The following is a 23,703-nucleotide window of genomic DNA, read 5'->3' as shown; positions in this document are numbered from 1 at the left end:
GACAGAGAAAAAACTGAAATGTGGATAACAAACAAATAAGCCTAACTATATTTCAAATGAATAACTACACTGAAGGTGGAAAAATCAAAAAGAATGAAGTCAAGTAACATTTGAACACAGTATTTTGACTAAATACACTCAACATAAAGTTGAAAAAAAAAGAAAAACCCATATACAAATATTGACCTCTAGTTAGGAGGTTTGGATTTCTAGATGGTATGAGTAAGCAATTCTGCAACTACTTAATGTGTAGTCTAGGGCTGAGCACATAAGGAAATATGTTGTGGATAATTGCAAGTCCAGTTTCTCACTGTCAGAGAAGAGACTTACAAATATAGAAATGTGGAAAGATAGAATAAAACCGTGTGGTGGCGTTGATCTGGAATGCAAGGTTACAGTATGAACTCATGATTGAGGTGTGTGTCTATGTGTGTGTGGACAGAGATGGGGAGGACTTAAAAATTTCCTGACTAAGAGAAGGAATCTCAGATTCCAGGAGAAAGAGATGTGCTACCAGCTTCAACCTTGTCACTCCTTTCACTTCCCACTTAAGTTCTGAGCAAAGAGTCACAAAACCCATGAGGTGGTTTATAAGCAGGCTGGGAGCTGGTACCCTTAAATCACTCTGGCCAAGTTCTGCAAATGACGTACTGGGGAGCCATGCTCTGACAAACTGGAGACAGGCTGTCCCGGGAAGAGTGAGAAGACAACTTATTCCAAGGGCAGCATCTGATCCCATACATGACCATTCCTCCTATTTGGACTATCCCGGAGAATAGTGTTCAAAGCTCTGGATTTGCAGTTCTTTACATACACACTACACAATGCATTGCACCTGTATCTCTAATCCTTTGTGTAAGTGGGCAGCGACAGCTTTCTTCCTACTGCTATCTCGTTTTGGCTTCCTAAACTAGCAGTTACTATAGACAAAACATTTTCCTGCCTTACAACTTTATTTGAATTACTGAAAATATATCCCCTGACCAAAAGTCCCTCAGGCTCACGTACAAAATAGAAATAAAATAAATCTAACCATTAAAAGGACCTTAAAAACATAGCACATTTTAGAAAAGCAGTAACCTTGGTTATCTGTTTTGCCCTGAGTTCTGAATTAATTATGAGGTTGACAAGGATTATGAGAGGTCATGGGGTTTATCTCCTCACTCTGTAAGATTGGATCTAAATCATTCTGGGAAGATATTTATCTACCATTATTTTAAGTAACTCCAAAGAAGGAGATGCTATCATTTTTTCAGCAGCCTACTCTATCTTCTTTAAAACCTTTGTGACCAAGGAATTTTTTTGGCTTTAAATTTAATTTCTATTGGGCTTACACCAGTTCCCATTTTTTGAGTATTATAAAATCCGTCCCCTACTTTCCATTCCTCTGAAGGAATAACACCAACTCCTTTCCAACTTCATTCAAATCATTCACCCACACTCCTTAACCCAATCTCATGTTAGGGGCAATGTCAAGGGTACAGGAAAGAGAAAATCTAAAAATATACCCTCCGCACTGTACTACCCAGGCACACCCTAATGGATGGCATTTGTCATGATGGCCCTGAGCAATCCAGAAAAGTTCCAATGGGCTCCATAGTTCCTGTTTAAAAATACAGGGCAGATTCAAATACAGTTTTCACTAAAGTGGCTAACATAAAGATTTAGTACTTGAAGGGAATGTCTTTGTTCTTGGGTTATTCTCTTATGTAAAATAAAACGCCTCATTACCAGATTGTGTTGTACAAATAAGATGCTACCATATTTAGAGACTTGCACTTTTATCCAGTCAGTACTAGTCCCTTTTTAATTTTAGGTGGAAAGTTATTGTGGGCAGTGACCATATATCACGTTGGAGATTCAATTCAAAACAAGAAAAAAATACATCCAATGCAGATTATTGACTGTACTGTCCTACTGAAAACAAAGAAGAAGTTACCCAAGGAGTTTACAGTGAGTTGGAAATATGACATTCAACATCAGTTATCACCACAAAAGCAGGAATTGAGTCTAAGTGCTATGCCAGAGAGATATGGAGCCAAGAAGGGAATGAGATGAATCTCCAAGAGGTGGGATCAAGCAAAAGACGCTCTTGAGGTGGCTCTTAATAATGGGTAGGATTCTGAACAGACTGAGGCTGGAGAAGGAAAAAGTGGTCATTTCAGGGAAGGGATTGCACAGAGAATGGAAATATGGAAACATGCTCAGAAAATCTACAGAAAAAGAGATTAGCCCATGAAAACACTTCAAAAAACTGGCTGGAACTAGGTGTTGGGAGACCTTGAACACTGAGCCAAGGAGCTTGCCTTATTCTGTGGGCATGCAGATACTCAAAGTATCAAAAGGTTAAGGCTCAGATGGTTGCTATGCACATTAGAAACTATAATGTTGATGAACAGCTTCTAAATTGCGGCCACACAAAAAAAGGGACTTGCCCATAGAAGTGATTGCACCTAGAACTCTGTAAGATAAAAATGGTAAACTCCTAGTAAGATGGCCCTCTGTAGGATAACTAGATCAGGAAACAAAAAATAAGACTAAGATAATTAATTAATAACTAGAAATGTTATCTGAATATATAAAAATAGTCAATAAAAAATACTTAAAAAAAAAGAACAATATCTTTCAATGACAATAAAGTGTGCAAATCAGTCCAAAACTACTATATGGTCATTTCATACCCCAGCTTTAATATTTCAGTATCTTATAATATAGATTTGAACTCAACATTACTTCTTGGTGATTTTCCTCGAGCATATTTACACTGTGGTTTTTGCATGTGATATGCACCTTATGAAGATGAAGTCATTTCCTACATTTTCCTTCTTTCCGTTTAAAATCAGATAGACTACAATCTGCTAATGAAGGAGTGCACCGTTCCTAGTGACAGATTTTTACATGGTCAGAAATTACTATTCTCATGAGATACCTGGCCTTTGTGTTACTTGGATATTTTGAATCAATTCTTCATACGTCGCCTTAGCACTACATTTACATACCCTACATAATACAAACAAGGAGGAAAAACTACCAATATTTTTTACATTATCCTGTGCACATTTTTATAGAGGATTCCAATTTTAATCGAAGAGACTCTGAAGATACAATTGTGTATAAAAAATAATTTCTTGGGCAACCTCTAGATAAAACATTGTAATAATTTCTATAATAAAAAAGGGAAATTAACAAAACAAGATAGTTATTTCTAGTACAAAGGCTCATCGGATAAGCCACCTAAAGAATTGTTTTTCTAAATACAGATATCCCTTTCTTGCTCTGTACTGATAAGATTATAGGTAAAATTTTAGAAAGCTGAAAATCCTTTTAAATAATACTTCCTTTAGCTTTAATCACAAATAATTGCCTCTTCTGGTGCTAATGAGCATGAGCACCATGGAATGGAATGTAATTCTGCCGGTTCATTCAGGGTAATGGCTTTGTGAGCTAGTGACACTGCTGAGAAATCTAGTCTCAATTTCCTAGAGCACAATAAGTGAGCAGCAGTACATTTTTCACTTGAGGAAGATTTTCTAACCTATGCAAATATAAAAAGAAAACCTGTTATCTGTTGATAAAAACAACAAAGTATGTTAAATAAAGTTTTATGTGTTACTCTTTCCTTTAACAGCCATCAGTTCCCTGGATCATGAAAGTGAGTAAAGCACTTCACTTACTGAAATCAATGAGAAACCGTCCAAATCCTTGCCTTTGGTGCTGGGGCATGATCATTATGCAGGAGACATTATACTTCTGCTGGCAAAGCTTTTCCTGAGGGAAGGAGAAACAGATCAAGTATGTCAGAGCTTTGCTGAAGTGGGCAATTCCCTGCACCTGCCAGTGTCCTTGTACAATAGACCACTAAGGTGAGCCAATGTGTTAGGTCAGGATCAAGCAGAATAATCCTACTGTGTTGATCAATCAAACTATCAGCTAACAACAAACCATCAACTCCAGGCATGCCTCTCAATTTGCATTTTTATCCTTGAAAGTTGGTACCATAAAATATGAATAAAGAATCCAAGTAAATATGAGCCAAATGAAACCGAACACAGACATTATGCAAGAAATGACTTCTTTGCTCAGACAACTTGGGAGGTGGGGGAACAATGACAACAACAACAACAACAACAACAACACCAACAACAACACCAAAAAACCATCCAGAGAGTCACCCAGGGGGTTAAGGTAGGATTTAGCTGGCTACCTTGCTAAATAACTTACAAATTTGTAACATCTGTCTTCTGACTTGACCAGTGAAAACTAAAATAGTGTATGTGCAGGTAGAGCGGCACAAATACATCTGTCTCATGGATAAACATTCAAAGTAAAAAGCTCGAGAAATAATCAATCTGCGTTTCAAACCAAGAAAACAAATCAAAACAAAAAAGACAAGAGCAACAAGAAACCCCAAAGCCTCCACACAAAAATGAGGCCAAAATGTTACCAACAGTATAAAACTAGGAGGAAGAATGAGAAGAATATGGAGGGAAGCAGTTCTTATAGTTAAGGAAAAATTTGCAATCCTCATAGGATGTGGCATCAAAGCAGCAATATTTAACTGAGAGTACACAGAAGCAGCCAGAGCCTGCACCGAGAAGATCTGGAAAAGGCTTTTGAGGTTGTGAATGCTCTGGCCAAATATAAACCACAAATAAGACTGACCACAAATGGTACTAACCACATGAAAGAATAACTTCAGAACACCCAGATCTTTAATGAACCTATTTGAAAGATCACAGGAAATTGTTGTGGAAAAAACCCTACAGGGCAGAATTAGAGACTTCTTTGTGAAAAAGATGTGCTCCCAACACTTGCACATTTGTAGCTGTCCTTGGGAGTCTCTAAGAAATGAGGAGGAAGAAATCATGTGTCAGTTTCCCTAAGAAACTGGACTGTCCATCACTGGATGTGCACATTGTGCCAAGCGTTCAAGTAATTAGTATTCTTTGCAAAGTCAGACAAATGAGTCACTCTATCTAAAAAGACAAGTATTGTGGATTGAAAGGATTCCTCCTTTATGTCATTTTTTTTGGTCCCAAACCATTCCTTCCTTTAGACATTGTAATACAGTCCAACCCTCCCCTCCACCCCACCCTACCCTTTAACACGTGTTACTACAGCTAAATTCTAATCTATGGATAAAATAACTGTTTCTTCTTTCTCTCCTGTTTAAAATCATCTACTACTATCTGTTTGGGAAGTCAAAAGCATGGAATGATTTACACCGAACTCTTCTAGGACATCTTGGACGTTCCTCTGGCTATAACCTCTAGAATTTGGTTTAAGTATAACCCCAAAGGGCCATAGTCCTTCACACTCCAAATGGCACATTACAATATGGTTTAATTTGCATGCACCTAGACTTTTAAAATGCTTATTTTTTAGATTTTTGTTTTACAGCACTGCCAAAGAATGAGTTTTCCATGTACAGTAAGAGATAACAGTAGTTGCTGCCATGCTGTAAAAGAAGCTGTGACAAAATGAGAAAAGTTTAGCTTGTTCTAAGTATGATGGTGGGTCCCCTGGGAGAAGAGAGGCAGAGACTAAAACCTTAACAGACACCATCAACTCTAGACCCAGAGGCCAACTTGAGACAAGACAGGACCAAAAACAGCAGGCACCATTAAGCATCTACATTAAAATACAGACACATTTAAAGAAATGCCATTTTCTAACAGGAAGGAAAATCATGACCACTATTCTTGTCTCCTCTTTTTTTAAGATTTTATTTTTAAGTAATCTCTACACCCCATGTGGGGCTTGAATGTAAACCCCAAGACCAAGAGTCACATGTTCCACTGACTGAGGCAGCCAGGCACCCCATGACCACTATTCTTTTTGAGTCATTGGAGAAAACGATTTTTATAAACCTATACAAAGGTAAGATATTTTACACATTATATAAGCAGATTTCCTATTTAGTGTTTTATCTTGTGTTAATGCTCTGTCATCTTTTGAATCTGTTATGTGCAAATTAACTTTGTCTTTTTTGTTGTTTTGGAGCTTTACCAAACGTGTGGATTAAAATACTGAGGCTATTTCTCATGAATGCTGTCACTCATTCATAGTTTCATTTACGACTTCTGGATTGATTCTCAAATTTAGAAGAATTGCAGTTTATAAAGGACCTTCAAATATATTCTATCTTTTGATATTCCATGAAAATGACACTTCCATAAGCATTCCATTTACATTATGTAAGATTCATTAAAATTCATTTATCACTCAACATGCCAAAATGTATCATAAAATAAATAAAATACAGGGTTCAGATCATTTACCGTGTGCATAGAAATCTTATAATTTACCACCCTGGCACATTAAACTATCTTGTAGGTGCCTAAGAAAAGTTAAGCTTATTACCTGACTCAGTTTTTCCTTATTGCCTATGAGTTATTTTCAGAAGCCTTTGAACAGAGGAATGTGAGTAAAAAAGACAAACTAACCACTCAATATGTCAAGGGCTTCCCTGTATTAACAGCTGGAGATACTCAGGCTTTCTAAAGGCGAGGCCGCTTTAGATCTTACAACAATAGCATAGAGTGTAAAAGACAAATGAGTAAACCCAGTCATTATATCACCTTGACTGTCCAAATGCCAACGTTCCAACTCACTGCGATACTGATGACCACAGAGGGAATACAGTGAGGAGAAATGAGAACCATCTCTTAAATGCTACACTACTCTGAAACCTTCAGGTTGACACCACTTAGGGAGGGAAAGGAAAATAAGCTTAACATTAAAAAAAAAAAAAAAAATCAAAGATGCTAGGTGGTCTGCAAGGCAGCAATTATAACATTACATGGTTGCTGACAGTCAAGACAGCAGCAAACTGTGCTGAGGTCCTCTACACACTTTCTAGGCACAACCTTTACTGTTTGTTTGTCTTAATAAGCTCTGAACAAGAACCCGAGCTTTGCAGAATGTGTCACTTATTCAAATTATAGTCATAAAAAAAAGGCCCTGTTCAAAGAACTGGGCTCTCCCAAAAACATTTTGAATACGAAAATGAAGGTCATACTGGCTCTTGTTTTACCTTAGAGAAGTATCCAACCAGATGACAGCCCTTTTCATCATTTTTTGTAAGGACATAAAAAAGGAATGGCTCGACATCATAATACAACGTTTTGTGGTCCAGGAAGAGCTTGGCTAACAAGCAAAGGTTTTGGCAATAAATTTTGCTCATATTCCCATCAACCTAGCAAAGAGAAACAGACAACATTATTTAACATAAAAATATTGCTCAATATAAAATCATTTTTATATGATATTTGGGAAAGTATATAATTTTATTTCCAAATCCCAAACTGAGAGATTAAAATACTCCATTAAGCACATATAAAGTCAACCAGAAAACAGCTGTCACTTGGCAAATAAAAATTCCATTTTTTCTCTTAAATTAGGGTGAATTTAAGTTAGCTTTAATTTAATTTAAGTTAGCTTAAATTTCTCTTTAAGCTACATGAAGAGAGCCAAAAGCACCAGTGAAAGACTCATTTTTAATTGTAATGTATTGCAAGTAAAAAATGATCAGGCATGTCTTCTCTGTTTGAAAGAAGTAAATCTGAATTAAAGAAATGTCAACACATCAAAATACTGCTCAAGGAAGTTAAACTTTACATTGTTTTCAAAAGGACTTCATGTAAAAATGAAATAAATGAACAGTATTATTCTGATTCCTCAGAAGTGTAGATTAGCAAAAGAGGATTCCATTTTGGTTTTATCCCAAGCATCATTTTAAATATAATTGGAAGAGATCAAATTTCTATGTTGGGAATACTTACTGAGAAAGTGAGATGAATTTCAACCTACAATAAGTACCATGATTACAGTCTACTTGTCTTCAAAATAAAAGAATCAAGCTGTGATACTGATAGTTATAGACAGGAGGCTAGGCACAGATGCCAATTTCTTTGATCAAATGTAGTTACATGTTGAAAACCAAAAGCACAGCAGATTCAAGAATTTCCCTAGCACTATTCTTAGGGGAAATGGATATTTGCTAACCAGAGCTCTGTAACAATGAACTTGACCATTCTCCAGTCTCCTGTGGACCATACAGGTTCTCATATTGCACAAATTATTTTTAGACTTCATATAACTATTTCCCTTGGATGAAACCTAGGTCCCACACATAGCAACATAATCAAATATGGGCAACAGATACAGAGGATACAATTCTCTCTTTAATTAAAGGAAGTTTTTATGTATTTGAGAGTATGGTCCTTTTGGAAATGATAGGACATTACAAAAAGGAAAGACAGAGATGTATGTGTCCATGAAGCAGAAAAACAGAGAGAGGATGATGCTGAAGCAAATTCTTATCAGCTGTGTAAGGTCTAATATCCATGCTTTAAAGAGGGATAAAGACAAGAAAAATAGGAATTTATGATTACTCTTCATTTATTTTATAAGTTACTTAGGAAACTGCTAAGAGAAAAGTTTCCTACATGCTGTTCTCTAAGTATTAACTCGGATTCTAGACTAGGGATCTTGGCACAGATAATCCAATTCCTTCAAATATTTTTATGTATAAATTTTACTAATTGGCTTTTCATTTTTCCCCTCTCATCTTGGTTATGGTTCAAAAGCACCTGCCCTGAAATAGCAGACCATTCTTAACAGCCTAACAAGACTGGAAGACTCTCCTAGGATTTATGAGAGCTTCAACCCCACAAGCAGATTCATACTAATTTACTTAACAGTTACTTAACATGAGCATAGCTCTGTTGACTCAATTAGGTGGGGCTGACTAAGTAGCATCCCAAGACTACGCAACTTGCATTCAGATCTCCCTCTAGCCCAGGGGTCCTCAATGGGAGTGATTTTGACTCTCAAGGGACAGTGACTATGTCTGGAGGAAATTCTGCTTGTTACAACTGGAAGCAATGTGCTGCTACTGGCATTTAGTATAGAGGCCAGGGATGCTACTAAACACCCAACAATGCACAGGGTGCCCCTACATCAAAGAATTATTTAGGCTGAAAAGTGTATTGTGCCCAGGCTGAGAAACCCTCTGCCTACCCTTTATTAAGAACTACTATATTATTAAATCTTCCCAGCAACAATACCCTTCCTTCCTTTAGGCTTATCAAAAGAGCCTGATATAACAAGGAAGAGGGTCTTTAAAAAATGCTAAGGTGCAGCTGGAGTTACTGTGTTCTCTGATCAGCCTTTGGAAAAAGTAGTGGGCCCTGTCTCGTCTGCGAGAGAGAAACCTATGTATGACTCTTCCCAATATTAAATATATGCAAGACATTACAGACCAGAACTAAAGTGAAATGTGGGGCAGGATAATAAATTTCAGTCTGAACAACTCAAAAGTAGAGAAACCTAAGGAAAAAGTGTATTTCAGAGAAAAAGACATCACGTCTATGTAAGGAAGGCTTGTTCTGAGCACCCATGCATGAAAACAATGCACCAAGATGGGTAACAGAAAAAAATAAGACAGGGCAATGGAAGTGCTCAACTGGAGTAACGAGAATAAAGGAGAGAATTAAGGATCCCCGAGAATAGGTAATAACACAAAAGAGAGGCATGGTCTCCTCAAGGCACAAGTGACACAGCTCAACTGGATCCTTGAAACTGACAACAGAACATGATTAAACAATGAAATGGTATACAGGCAAAGACCTTTGCTACTAAATCAATTCTGAAAACACAAAATGTCTTTAAGAACCCACAATGACAGACACGTGGCCACAAGGGGTTCCTGTGAACAGCAGATTTCTCCAGGGGTGGCCATCTCTCCAGATGAGGGGGGCAGTCCCAGCATCTGCTGGGGTCTCACCAAAAGGATTATCCACTCTGCCAAGAAATGGATGGAAATACAGGTGGTTGTGTACTGAGGAGATATGTACAGCTGCTCAATTCCCTGGAAGAGTGAGCACCTGCCAGACATTGGCTGGAGCTGCTGAACAAAGCTAATTTCTCCTGCCAAAGAAAGTAGAATTTACAAAGAGCTGAGAAGATCATAAATTCACTGGTGAATATATCTGGTGCAGACAGGGATTTGGGAGAAGACAAAAAAGTTAATGTGATGAAGTAGGAATTCATCATCAATCTAAATGGTTGCTCAATATGGTTAAACATTCCAAAACATGGAGATATTTTACAGAGCAGTCTGAATTTGAATGCTGAAATCGAATATACTGTGTACCTTCTAGAAACAAATCAGTACATAATCAACAACTGTAAGTACTAGGTTTCACAAGCTGAGTTTTTTATTTACACATGCTTACCTCAAATACTGAAAGGTCTTTCCTTCGGTAAATTTCATTTGCTGGAGGATGAAACCATCCACATTTCTTTGAGTGTCTTAACAAAATATTTTTACTTTTCATATATTTAAGACAGAATTCACACAGGTAAAGCTTTGGTAATCTGTTAAAATTTTAAAATCAAAGAATCTATCAGATTGATTATACTGTTCAGGGAAAAAAATATTAAACACCGTTCAATTTTCTCCAAATCATAATAAGACTCTACAACAGTATTTGAAAGAAATCGTTTCAAAAGAAGAAAAAAAAAAAGCCAGTAGTAAAGAGAATGTACAAACCTTACACTATTTTTCAGTAAAATAATATTTGCTGCCATTATTTTGTGAACAAATAATTTGTTTCCTTAGAAATGTCATACAAACAGACAGGTTTTTAGACTTGGAACCACTACTCGGAAAATCGACAATAAAGATGGCCTCTTGTCAGGTAACCATGCACATTTTTCAAATTTCAGATTTCATGTCATAGTTTCAACAGTATATATGGTCAGTGGTGTAACTGTAATAGTCTTTTACCCAGAGGAAGGTGAATTCATTATTTTAAAAAATGATTTATAAGGCAGAGAAGTCCTGGAATTTAATTGTTAAAATTTCCATTTATGGATATAATTATTATCATAAATATATATGACAATAAATGTAGAAAAATCAAAAAGATTTTAGTTTCTACCAATTCCACTGACTCTGAATAACATTACACAGATTTCTCACCCATGATGACTTTTTCTCCACCTTTAAAATTGTAACATTTTTAATGTGTGCCCGATCACATTTAAACACATTGCTAGTATTGTAAGAAAATGTTTAGAAGCACTTTCCAGGTCTTTGGGGTATAAGAAAGGATAGAATGATTTGGGCGAAAATTAGCTACAGACTCAGATAATAGTAACTTCAAATCTTGGAGTTATATACAAATTTTACTCAAAGCTCTCAGAACACATGACTTAAGATTATCCATAGAAATTAAAGCTCCTGGGGCGCCTGGGTGGCGCAGTCGGTTAAGCGTCCGACTTCAGCCAGGTCACGATCTCGCGGTCCGTGAGTTCGAGCCCCGCATCGGGCTCTGGGCTGATGGCTCAGAGCCTGGAGCCTGCTTCCGATTCTGTGTCTCCCTCTCTCTCTGCCCCTCCCCTGTTCATGCTCTGTCTCTCTCTGTCCCAAAAATAAATAAACGTTGAAAAAAAAAATTAAAAAAAAAAAAAAAAAAGAAATTAAAGCTCCTAAGTATTTTTTAAAAAAATTGTTCAAGGGGCGCCTGGGTGGCGCAGTCGGTTAAGCGTCCGACTTCAGCCAGGTCACGATCTCGCGGTCCTGGAGTTCGAGCCCCGCGTCAGGCCCTGGGCTGATGGCTCAGAGCCTGGAGCCTGTTTCCGATTCTGTGTCTCCCTCTCTCTCTGACCCTCCCCCGTTCATGCTCTGTCTCTCTCTGTCCCAAAAATAAATAAAAACGTGGAAAAAAAAATTAAAAAAAAAATTGTTCAAGAACACATAGGCAAGTGATATAAGCTGGAAAGAGAAACCAAGACTCCTGAATCTTACTCTGCCACTGAACTTCTAAAACACCCTCCTCATTTTCTCTAGTAGATGATGGGTTAGCCACCCATCAGGTAGAGAAAAGGACAAGATCTATTCTAGAAGAAAAGCAAGTTTGAGATTACCAGAAACTTTGCAGGCTAAAACATTTGATACTATTAAAGTGTATCCTGATGTATCAGAAGGAAGAAATCTGTTCACAAGATACCCACTTTTAGATATATTAGTTCAAGACAATTTCACAGCTAATCTTAGATCAAGACAAAAGAAAACTCTAATATCACTATTTTCTCTTCATTTTTAACAAGTTAGTCACAAATAGTTCTAAAAGATCTGGGGAAAGGTCTCTTAAGGCTACCCACGACCACCTACTTTCTTTGATTTTTCATTCTTCTGCTACATTTCTGTAAAAAACTTGAAAACAAAATGTCAGAAATCAGAGAGAAAACTAACAAGCCTAATTAGGAAAATGAAAAGGGCAACTGAGAAGAAACTACCAAGTATTTTACAATGGCTAGGTTTTTTCCTCCTTATTTGGTTTCAAACACAAAGAACAGTTGTCCAATTAACCAGAGACAAAGCATGGTCTTAAAAGCTAAAAGGAAAAATTTACAATGACTGTGTAACAAAGGAGTGGAAGGAGTTTACATAGAACAGCGAATACTAGTATAAAACGATGCTGGCACAAAGTAATAGTCTTGGACTTGGAAGCACTTGGATTTGACGATCAAAATTTATGTCCTAAAAAAATCATCTAATTCTTGCTTTAGAACTGAGTATTTCCATTCCTCACATACATGACATTAAAGTTATAGACCTTCCAGGATATTCCATTACCTTGCATATTCCTGTGGGTAAGGCGAGGAGTACCAGGTTTGGATTTCATATTTCCCGAATTCTATTACAGAAGGGTACCGGCCACAGTCTTCCACCCCACTTTCACACTCTATTTTCTGTCAGAGAAAAAGAAAAGGAAGGAAATAAAATACATGTATTAGAAGAGAATTTATTCACTTACATTTTGGTTCTTTCACTAGTGGATATGAAAACCTATCAAGAACAGAACACTAATCTTAATTGTGAATTTTCAGGTTGTTGAAAACACATCATAGGGCCTTGTAAAATAATAAATTCAGTGTAAGATTCATATACAAACAAACTAATACCCTAAGAAACAGTATTACCAAGACAGGAAATGAGTACAAAGGTAAATACATAAAAATGTCTATTGAACTGAATTTAATGATCTGGTACAATGTATTATAACTGAATAAATTATAAGATGACATGGCTGTTACACACTCTTACAGTTCCTCCATGAGCACTGTTCCTCCATGAACTACCAGTGATCCCAAAATTGTGAAATCACAATCCTAAGATTGTGAAAGTCTGCATTTTAATATCCATCTCCTTTACTCCCCTCACTCCAAGCACGAGGTTAAGAACTTTGCCTTCCTGATTCACTGTGTTATTCCCAGTGTCTAGCACAGTGCCTGATATAGACAAGAAATGTTCTTGAATGAAATGCCGGTGTTACTGTGTTGGAAAGAAAGGAAGGGCTTAAATGTTTACATGTTTCAGATAATGGCCTGTTGTTGTTCATCATGTCTACCTATGAATGCCAGAAGTAGGCTGGAAATTTGATAATATTTAAGGACTTCAAATCTCAAAGTCGGAGAATTTTTGACATTTATCCTAGCCAAATGAAAACAATTACAAAGCATACTGAAGGAGCAGAATGAGGAATGGAAGTATCCAATAGCCCCTTAAATAAGAAACCATCAGAAGTATTTAGCCCAAGTGGCTGCTACGAAAAAATAAAGCTTAAGAGACTGCTATCCCCCTCCCCCCAGAAAAAAGAAAGTGAGGTGGGTTAGGTAGGATAGGGAGTCTCTCTGTGAATAGTTTGCCAAAGAAACTAAATGTGGTCTACTGACATAAAAATTCATACTTCATTATAAATCTGTTTTTGGGAAGTCCCAAAGCCTTACCTTTCAATGTTTTGGTGACAATAAACTAACTAGAGTTACCCTTTTAAGTGGGATCATTTAAATAAATTACTGGACAATGAAACTAAAAGTGATTATAGCTGATCATGCAACAAAATATTGCCTTAATCAATGCCAAAGTGTTAAAATTACAAGACATTTTTCATATGGCTGACCATCTGTGTTGGAAGATGGACTGGTAAACTTAAACGTGATGTTCTTCTTTTTAACCATTTAAAACTATTTTCTAAATTTCAGCAAAAATAATCAGAAATCTAGTCCTTCACACCTAGAAGCACCTTCCCAAATCTGCCTCAGCTGCTGTTACCTTTTGTGAGACCAGCTGAGCCCTTATCAACTTTGAGAGTACAGAAAACTCTACAGAGCCACTGCTTTTGAACCTATGTCTTCTTCCACAAAAACCATCATGATAACAGTTAAAGGACCACAAAGGATCTTGAGGGGGATTTTCTATCAAATCAAAGCAGTAATTTCATAATGGTCATCTATGTAAAACTCACATATTATCCTTGTTGCTATAATGTGGTATCCTAGCCTTACCTCCCAAGAAAGTTCCTGGGCCTGCTTAAAAACATCCAAGTCCTCTTCAGTAACGGTATCCTTGTTTCCAAGCACATTTATATCTGTACTTTCTTGTTTGATGCTTATTTTGATTTCAGTATCTGTCATTTAAAACCAGCAGAAAGCGTATTCACTGACTTGAATCATGAATAACCACCATATATTACCAAAATGGCACCAAATTAGCATAGCGGGCAAATAGGGATTGTTTTTAAGCTTTAGAAACTTTCATATCCAAGCACTGCTCAAAGATCCAGCAGTGCCCTTTCCCTGCTGGACCCAAATTTTTATCTGAATTACCACTGTCATCTGTTTATAGTTTCAATAAATAAATGAGGGAAAGTAAGAGTAACACAAAGCAAAATCATATTTTTCAACTGAGATCAGAAATTACATCAATGTCTCATTATAGAATTCCCATTACCCCTTTTGAGATTAAAAAAAAAAATCAACCACGTTGTCGAAATGACACATTTTTGTTTTTTGTTTTATAAAGGGTAGCAAATGTAACGGGCCAATTTGTTCAAGGAAATCATGAAATCAGTTTTCTCCCTACTGTGACTACACACACAGACACACTCTCACCCAAAAGCACACTTCACAGGATCACAGATCAGGCGTTGTTGAGAAGGAAGCAGGATGAACTTTGTCATGAGAAAGCAATGGAGCAGAGGGAGCTGAAATGAGCAGCTGAACCCACCCCACCCCCCTACCCCCCTGCCGTGGGAAGCGCTGACAGCGTGTGCAGGCAGCGCTGGGGCTGAGGAGGCGGGCATAGCAAAGTGCGTGGCAGAAGCATGACAGTGGCTACTCATGCGGGACTACAAAGCCATAAGCAACACTATGAAGGCATCTGGGGGTCCTAGTGTCACTACAGATGGAAATAAATAATAAAAGGTGGGAGAGTATTAGTTGGAAAAAAACCAAGATTTTGGAGGTTTAGTCAGCATTAGAAAAAGGTCAAAGTTTCACTGCTTCTGTATGAAAGTGAAGTGAGAACAAGAGAAATAGCTAAGACCTATGTGACAAATAGGAATTGATTGATTTATTGTTTTCGGGGTTGGGGAGAAAGGGACGGGACGCAGGTTTGGTTGGAGCTTTGACCTTTTGCTTACCATCATCCTGATCAGGTTTAATCCTTCCGTCTGTCAAGCTCCCCTTCCCTGGTGAGGGGGTCCCCATCTGAGGGGTCACTTTATATTTTAATCTGCCTAGCATCCTGTGCTTTTTAAGGAAAGTTGTTCGCTTGAAGTGAGCAATTGCTTTAAAAATACGTCCTCTAGCCATCCCCCAGCTAGAGGAGGAGGAGTGAGCAAGAAACCTACTTCTAATATCTCGTTTTCCAAAGAAATGGGCTTTAGATTTTGCCGTGGAAGATAATTCAGATTTACGACGCATACGTTTGGGTGGTGCATAACTTGGGTGTCCCTTTTTTCGAGACTGTCCCTGAGTGGTATAGATATGAGAAAGTCCATCAAAGAGTGCCTTCAGCTGGCTGTTATTAGTAAGACTGCTAAAGGAGGGCACACTGGACTGGCTGGAAGAACTCTGGGGAGAGGTAGAAGAGGCGGAAGTGCTGGACTTTTGTGAACTGGGGCTCTGACCGGAGATGGGGGTTGGGGGTGGAAATGAAGAAGGTGGAGGTTTTAGCTTTTGTGTGGTACCTGTAGCCAACACATGAGAAGTGCATGACTGTTTCTGAGAGACCTTTTTCCTTGGACGGTAGTGCTTTGAAAAGTCTATTATTTCACCTCGTGATCTGCGACCATCAGGTGATGGTGTAAAAAACTTAGTAAGGCCATCAATGAGCCCTTTGGTTTTCTTGTTAACTTTAAGTGTAGAGGCAGAAATGTAGGTGGAGGTGGTGGTGATTTTGGTGGTGGCACCAGGCCGAGTGAGGTCTGTAACAGCCAATCTGCTGCTTGAGTCCTTCCCAGATGCAGCATGACCAGATGAAGGTGTGGTACAGACTTTAGTCTTTTGACCCCTACCAGGTGACCCCCTTCCTGTGAATGCATTCATGGATCCTTCATCACTGGTTACAGACCTAGGCAAAAATTTAGAGAATAGTATCAGCATTTAATAATAGAATTATAAAGGTATCGAAAACAAATTTATAGCAACTAGATGCATTCAATGTGCTTAAACTTAAGAAGCTGGACTGCAACCCTAAGAACTATTTTTGTGTGTGTGCCTCCACCAAGATGTTTGTAGAAACAAGTAGCAGCCGTCACATTTGCATGTCATGATTCTCCCAGGACCCATCCAAGAGGCACTGGAAGAAGCCATGTGGACCCAAGGGCAATAGGAGTAAGAAAAGTTTTGAAGAGACTAAAATAACACAAATGCCTTCATTATACTTAAATAAAAAAGTTACCCCTTGTGTAGTCACAAATAATTATGGTTTCCTACGTCTTTTAATAAGTCGTATTATCTAGAAGTGAAAGAATAAGCTTATCTAATCTCTAGTTAGAAGCAATTTTAACTCAATTGGAAAATTTATATACAAATAGAATTTGGGTAGATCTATAAATTAGTAACTTTTTTTTTTTTTTAAGAAAATGTTAAAGAAAGCTTCTTCCTCTGGGCAGTTTATGCTTAGGATGATAACATAACCAATAATACTCTCTAAGTAGAGGAGACGATTAATTACAGCATAAAATATTGCTGAGAAAAGGACAACAATAGCAAAAACTGAAGAAATGATTAAAGAAAAGCTACAGCGGGTCAGACATGGCATGGAAAGTCTGGTGAAGAAGCAGCACATTTACCATGGTCATTATCAGATACTTGGCATCAGAATCTCTGTACGCTATTTCAGTTCATTTGACGATGGTTCTGCCATACAGCTGTGTGTGGTCAACATGGACCAGAGGTCACTCCACCACCACAGCTGCTTAGAGGAACAGCAGCTGCCTGCCTTCACCTCAGGCTAGGGCTTGGAAAGCTACCCATTTTGCAGCAGAATTTTATACAATAGAAACATTTGCATGTGAATTATGGTAGTGCTGGGGCCCAAGAATGCACTTTCAAAATTATCAATTTAGCTGAAGGCTCATAATGAAGAAATGGAAGCCTGAAAATGATATGATATCAAATTATAAAAATATCTTAATTACAAACAGAAGAGCACATTTTAGTGGTCATCTTGCACATTAATGATGAATTTCAGCAGTCGGCTCAAGTGGATTCTGGTGCAGAACGACAGGGTGAGCCACCGGGCTCATCTGAGGCAGCTCTGCGGCCAGGAGCTTTGCCCGACACCACTGATAGAGCCAAATCGGGTTAACGCTGGAGATCTCACTGGAGATCTTGTGTCACAGGAAGGGTTACCAATAAACAGTCATCCAAGCTAAAATGTTTCACATTACAATACCGCATTTGGACTGTATCTGGAATCGATTGCCCAGAAAGGATAATATGCTTATAAAGCATGTAAAAAGGAAAACTCCCTAGACTGTCTTAAAAATTCCTAAGCTCAAAGGACAATTTTGGACAAACAAAAAGTTAGGACTGGTGCCAGATGCAATTTTCAGCTGTGTCCTTTGTTTAGAAAGTTTATATCCTAATTTGGTTTTTTTAATTGGGCCCTAAGGATACAGTCCCATTTTGAGAACAATGCTTACACAGGATGAATGCAAAAACATATAAATTCTACTTCAAATGATGCTAATATGAAAGATTTTATTCATAAATGTTTCATGTGTGCCTCTAGAAATTAACAAAAATTCCATTTAAGTATGTCCACCAGTTAAAAGGGCTTTCACAGAAAACTCTATTCATTGTTCTATTTCTCCTCTGGGAGACAGAGGTGCAGGAGAATATTGTTTTTCTGAGAGCAGGTAAGGTAGTGAATTGCTTCAGATCAAATTAGGGGGAAGAGTAACAAGTAAGATAACTGGTGTTTGCTCACAGTGTGTGCAGAGCATCTATTCATTTCTACATCACAATGGCCCTTTCACTAAAGCCTAAAGAGACTGGAGAAGGTCTTATTGATAGAACTACTTCAGATATGCAACTCTGTTGATTTCATTTATTAACACCTTATTTGATGTTGAAAGCCAATTCTATATTCGAAGGTTAAAAAAACACATCCACTTCTCCCCTTATCTTTTCTCTACTTCTCTAAGTAACTCCGGTTGAATGTTCCACTGGGCTTTAATGGCAACTATATGGCAACAGGTTAGTAGATTATCATAGTAGATGTGCAGGCCACTGCGAACATATTATTTCATCTGTATATCTGAACACATGTGCACATACTGAATGGTTCTAACTCTTTGTGTGCAAACATGAGGAGAGTCATTTATAGGTTTCTTGGAAACTCCTATTTCATACAAGGGATCTTAAATGTTGTAATACTAAATTAGCACCAGAAAAGAGAAGTCGTGTTTCTAAAATGCTATCTGGAGTGATAAGAGATTCACTATAGATGTGAACAAATCCCTCTCTTGTTTTAAAATCCCCACAAAAATATTTATGTAATTAAGCTCTTCTAATGCTCAGCCAGTAATAAAGTAGGCAGAATGATTCTTTCCAATTCTTACATTCTGCTTCCATCTTGCTGCTTGAAAAATGTCACTTATCATCACAGATACTGCCAACAGAAGATCCCCAAATGCCAATTGTAATTAAAAATGTTATTTTCAAAAAATTTCCACAGCTATGCAAAAGGAGCACTATTCCTTGTCCCTTGAGTTTCTAAAACGATGCTAAAAAGATAATAGAATCTAAGGGGGTTACAATCGCCTGTATTTTAAAGCATAAGATAAAAGATTTCTTTTGATAAGATCTCAACCTACAACAATCGTTGCTTTAATTTATTTTTCGGTCGTCCAATGGGTTTTGCATATCGTCGTTTTATTTGTGCAGCTTTCTCATGAAGTAGTTTTCTTCCCTTTTTCTTTGGTCTGCAGACTTGGCAAATCCACATCCCTGAATTAATATATATATGAGAAAAGTATTTTAATGTTTCATTTTAGGAAAGATATTAAATATAAACTGCAGTGGAAATAAGCTGTCCAAGGATATATGCCTGTATGCAGAACTTTACTCTAGAACGTAGATATTCCCTTTTGTCATTCTCCTCAGGAAGCCTTCATTAAAGGTCACTCCCCCCACCCCCGCCCCTGCCCCAACCAGGGTCAAGGTGGTGAGAACAGAGGGCTGTCCCTATCTCAGAACCCTTCTATGAGGCTTTCTGCAACATGTCACCAAACCTCCCTCTACCACATAAACACACATGAAAACCCGATCCTGCCGGATATTAGATATCTTTTGATTAGAGGGAGATGTTTTTAAGTTAATTGGTTTTTAGAATCTCTGGGAAAAGGAATTTATTTTATTTCTTTCTGGAAATCTTCCACGCTAAAAAAAAAAAAAAAAAAATCAGTATAAAATATAACTTTTAATTAAAACAAAATTTTTAAGGACTCTGAAGCTACAAGAATTAAAACTATACATCTGGTATAGAGAAATAGGTCACTGGACAAGAATTTTTATACCAAAACAACTGAAACCTATAGAAGTTTAGCCTATCAAAAAGGTCATATTTCAAGTCAGTGGGGAAAGGATGAAATGACTCAGTGAAGTGGTGACAGAACAAATAACCATCTATATGGAAGGAAAAGAATTATTTCTTATCCTTTATAAAAATAAATTCTAGGCAGATGAATATTATGACAAAATTAAATGTTACCAAGTACCAGGAAAAATATGTGGTTATTTATTTAATTTAAGCATGACTGGTGTTTAAGACTGAAGCCATAAAGAAAAAGATTCATGGACTGGACTATATAAAAATATAGAGAACTTCTACAAATCAGTAAGAAAAGGTTAAAACCCCAACAGAAAAATGATTAATGGGTAAAAACAAGCATTTTACAATGATACACAAATAGCTAATAATCAAACATAAAATATGTTCAATGTCATTACTTAAAAAAAGAATCAGACCTTTTTTCTATTATATCAAATTGGTACAAATTGTAAATAATACCACTGTATTTCATTGAGAATGAGACACTATGGACTATAAAATGCATCTGATTTTTTATAAAATGTGTCTCACACTCAATGAAATAGAGTAATGGTAAGTGTTGGTTACAATACAGGGAAACAGATATTCTCACACACTGGTGGTCTGTCTGAAAACTGATAGAACCTTTCATGTACATAGCTTTTGATCCAGCAATTCCTCCCCTAGGAATTTATCTTAAGGAAATAATTGTGGTAGAAAAAATTGAAAACATTTGTAATATCCACCATTGGGGGTTAAGTAACTTATGATTTGTTTATACATGGGGTTGCAAAATCAAATATGTTCAGGAACCACCCAACTGAAGCAAGCTGGAATTCAAGACAAGAGGGAGTAGTGAGATTGGGGCAACATGCAAACTCCACCTAAAGGAAGCAAATTCAAAATTTTAAAAATATTGTATCAGCTCACCTGTAATGCCTTTAAAGAAGTCTTCAAAATATATGTATATGTATACGTATATGTATACGTATATGTATATGTATATGTATATGTATATGTATATGTATATGTATATGTATATGTATATGTATATGTACCAACAAAGTATGACTGTGGCCCACAGTCAACAGGTTTGCTACCCCAGCTCTATACTATGGAGTTCTATGCACTCATTAAAAACTGTGTTTAGGAGAACATCTAATGATGTGAGGATGTTAGAATCTTATAAAGATGGAAAAAACAAAAGATTACAAAAACATGTATAAAATGTTCTGTTTCTTTTTAAAAGGTGTGTAGCGAGCTGAGAGGGAATTCCTAATGGACTGTTCTTTTTATTCTGTTCTGCCACTCTGTATTTACTAAATCTTTCACAATAAAAATGAATAAATTTTGTAATATGGCAGTTATTTTTAATGTTTAATATATTATAAAATGATGAAAGGAGACTGAGACAGAGACAAAAGTCCATATTCCATATGGATATATCCATATAAAATAGTTCCGATGCTCATGTTCAAATTATCAACTAATGGCCAAGAAAATGGGGGTAGCTCATTTCGTAGGAATTTGGAGACATCATTACAACCATTATGGGAAATAGGTGATTTCTCACCTCTGAGCATGGTACTGAATAACATGGAGAGTGTTCGAAACTTCTGACCTACCTAATCTAAATTGATCCTAATAAGGGAATGGTTTTGGGAAAGGAATGGTCTCTTTCTTACCCTTGTGCTTGAATTAGAGTCTTTATTACATTACCCATAAACTAAATGCTTTTACACTTCTCTGCTCACAACATGTGCCAAACCCACAAGTATAAGGAGGTGGAAGGGATGAAAAAGTGCTTAAGGAACCTGTATCCCTCTGAGCTGGACAAGGCTAATGAGTATGTAATAAAACACATTTTTACTATGTTTTAAAAGTTCACCTTTTGGCATTCTGGAAAGTGGGGGGTCACAGCACTCCATATGGAATCCTCTATCACAGGAGTCACAAAAAAGCATATTATCCTGTAAGATAACATATTAGAGAGTCGTTGAGACTGAAACCAACTAACTGTAAAAGGCCACAAATTCTCTTATTATCTGCTTAACAGTAATTAAATATAACGAAGGGGTACCATGATCCCTGCTGAAACTTGAAATCACGTGTATTTAAATCTTCAAATAGAAAATAGCAACTGTCTACAAGAATGACAAACCTTAACACTGAGAACTAGCAATTTACCTGGAGATGGACTACTGAAAGCCATACTTACTGCATTTTTGCCTTGGATTCTACATGCACTGCATGTCTTGCACTCGATGCACTGCCACCTTAAGGCCTTTACATTTGTTGTTAATTCAGGACAAAATTTCAAACAGGATGGGTGTCCTACAAGAATAAAGAGCAAATTGCTTTATGGGAATGGTGCTTTAGATTTTTTTAAACTCCCATTCCCTCATTGTTCATAGATAGTGATAATGCCAGTTAAAGACCTAAAGAACTGGAAAATACAAAAAGATCAGAGAATCCAAATGATATTTCCCTCTCTGCCTTTTTTCCCCTGTATGTAACTGAGTGATTATACAAATGATTCCTTAAGAGAAATTTGGAAAATTTATACCAGGTTCCAATCAAAAGTCTTGGAGAACTTGAAGATACATGCTCAAATCATGTTCTCATTCCTGTGCCTTCTGTTAACCTCTTGCCCTGGCCCTCCTCATCAGCCACCAATGACCCAATGTTTGCTGGTGTGCTGGATGGTGAGAGGAGTTACCGAAGTTCAAATAATTCCTGCTCTGTATACTGGAATCATAAAACTTAAAATGACAGCTAAGTAAACTGGGCTGCTTAATAATACAACTATAAATGCCAAAAAAATAAAAATAAAAATAAATAAATAAACCAACAGTATACAGAGAATACCCCATTGCTGGGATATGGAAAGAAGATACTATTGCCATCTTGCCCCTGGTCCTTGAACTTAAATTCTGAAAGTAGAAGCACAAATTGTGAATCTGAGAGTTAAGAAGTTGGAAGATCCACGCCAAATGGAATATGCCAAGAAGAACACGCTCAGCAGGTTTCCCCCATTTTTCTGAGTGCTCACCTTTTCCACACAGTTTTGGGCACACTTTATCTAGCAGCACTCACTTCACAGAGCAAAACTCGAGACCCTAAGCAGCAACACCATTCAAGGAAGCCACCCAACCTACACTGAGTAATAGATTCCTCCAAAAGGCTTGGGAGTCTGAGTCTAGTCTCTTTGGAAGGCAGTTCAGTTTAAAATGTGATGGTCTTTTATCACATAAACCTGAGATCCCTAAACTTGATTTTATTTTTTCTAAATCTGGTCTTAAAATAGTAAGAACATTAGTAAATCCCATGTGAAAGAACTTATAACCAAGCTGCAAAAGAAACCTGAGGGTAATAAAAAAAGCAGATTCTGCAATTTCAAAACTGTTTTATAATTTCCTGACTTTGGCAGGCTCATTGTTTAAATATGTTTTTTGGGTTGCTGCCAAAAAGGTCCTCCTCCCTAAAGCTTAACAGGTGCTTCATAAAATTCCACCCACTAGGAGATTTGGCTTTTTGAAGTAAAAACATTCAAAATCAATCATCAATACCGTTAATAAAAGCACACTATTCCTGAGCTAAAAAAAAAAAAAAAAAAAAAAAATTCTAAACATCTGTATTTAAGATGTTGAGCAAATAAAATGTTGTCATAGGATTACAAACTCAGGCTTCAGAGACACCCAGGCAGATGCATTTAACCTATGACACCATTCTTTTAGAAGGGTTCCTCTCATTCAAATGAGTACAGGGGGAGGAAGTTTAAATATATAAAAATGGTATCAATC

The 23,703-nt window shown here is 37.1% G+C and overlaps 1 protein-coding gene across 4 annotated transcripts in view; it reads right to left on the bottom strand.

The window, feature by feature from the left end:
- The window catches only part of KAT6B (lysine acetyltransferase 6B), a 190,589-nt gene that overhangs the window by 34,443 nt on the left and 132,443 nt on the right, over positions 1-23,703 (bottom strand). For 2 of the 4 annotated variants that reach the window (XM_047073003.1, XM_047073005.1), the window contains 9 exons: positions 22,119-22,234; positions 21,789-21,870; positions 19,185-19,317; positions 15,498-16,429; positions 14,362-14,483; positions 12,650-12,765; positions 10,242-10,383; positions 7,037-7,198; positions 3,675-3,768 (listed from right to left, as the gene is read on the bottom strand). In XM_047073003.1, the coding sequence (XP_046928959.1) occupies positions 3,675-3,768; positions 7,037-7,198; positions 10,242-10,383; positions 12,650-12,765; positions 14,362-14,483; positions 15,498-16,429; positions 19,185-19,317; positions 21,789-21,870; positions 22,119-22,234 (1,899 nt within the window). The remainder of the gene's footprint in view (positions 1-3,674; positions 3,769-7,036; positions 7,199-10,241; positions 10,384-12,649; positions 12,766-14,361; positions 14,484-15,497; positions 16,430-19,184; positions 19,318-21,788; positions 21,871-22,118; positions 22,235-23,703) is intronic. The other 2 variants (XM_047073004.1, XM_047073006.1) reach the window with 2 other exon arrangements.

The sequence above is a fragment of the Lynx rufus genome, unplaced genomic scaffold (assembly GCF_022079265.1).
Source record: "Lynx rufus isolate CCGP_SWC_20201006 ecotype Redwood Valley unplaced genomic scaffold, mLynRuf1.p SCAF_11, whole genome shotgun sequence".
Taxonomy (NCBI): domain Eukaryota; kingdom Metazoa; phylum Chordata; class Mammalia; order Carnivora; family Felidae; genus Lynx; species Lynx rufus.
The sequence above is the reverse complement of the archived record's forward strand: the minus strand, read 5'-3'. Positions and strand labels throughout refer to the sequence as shown.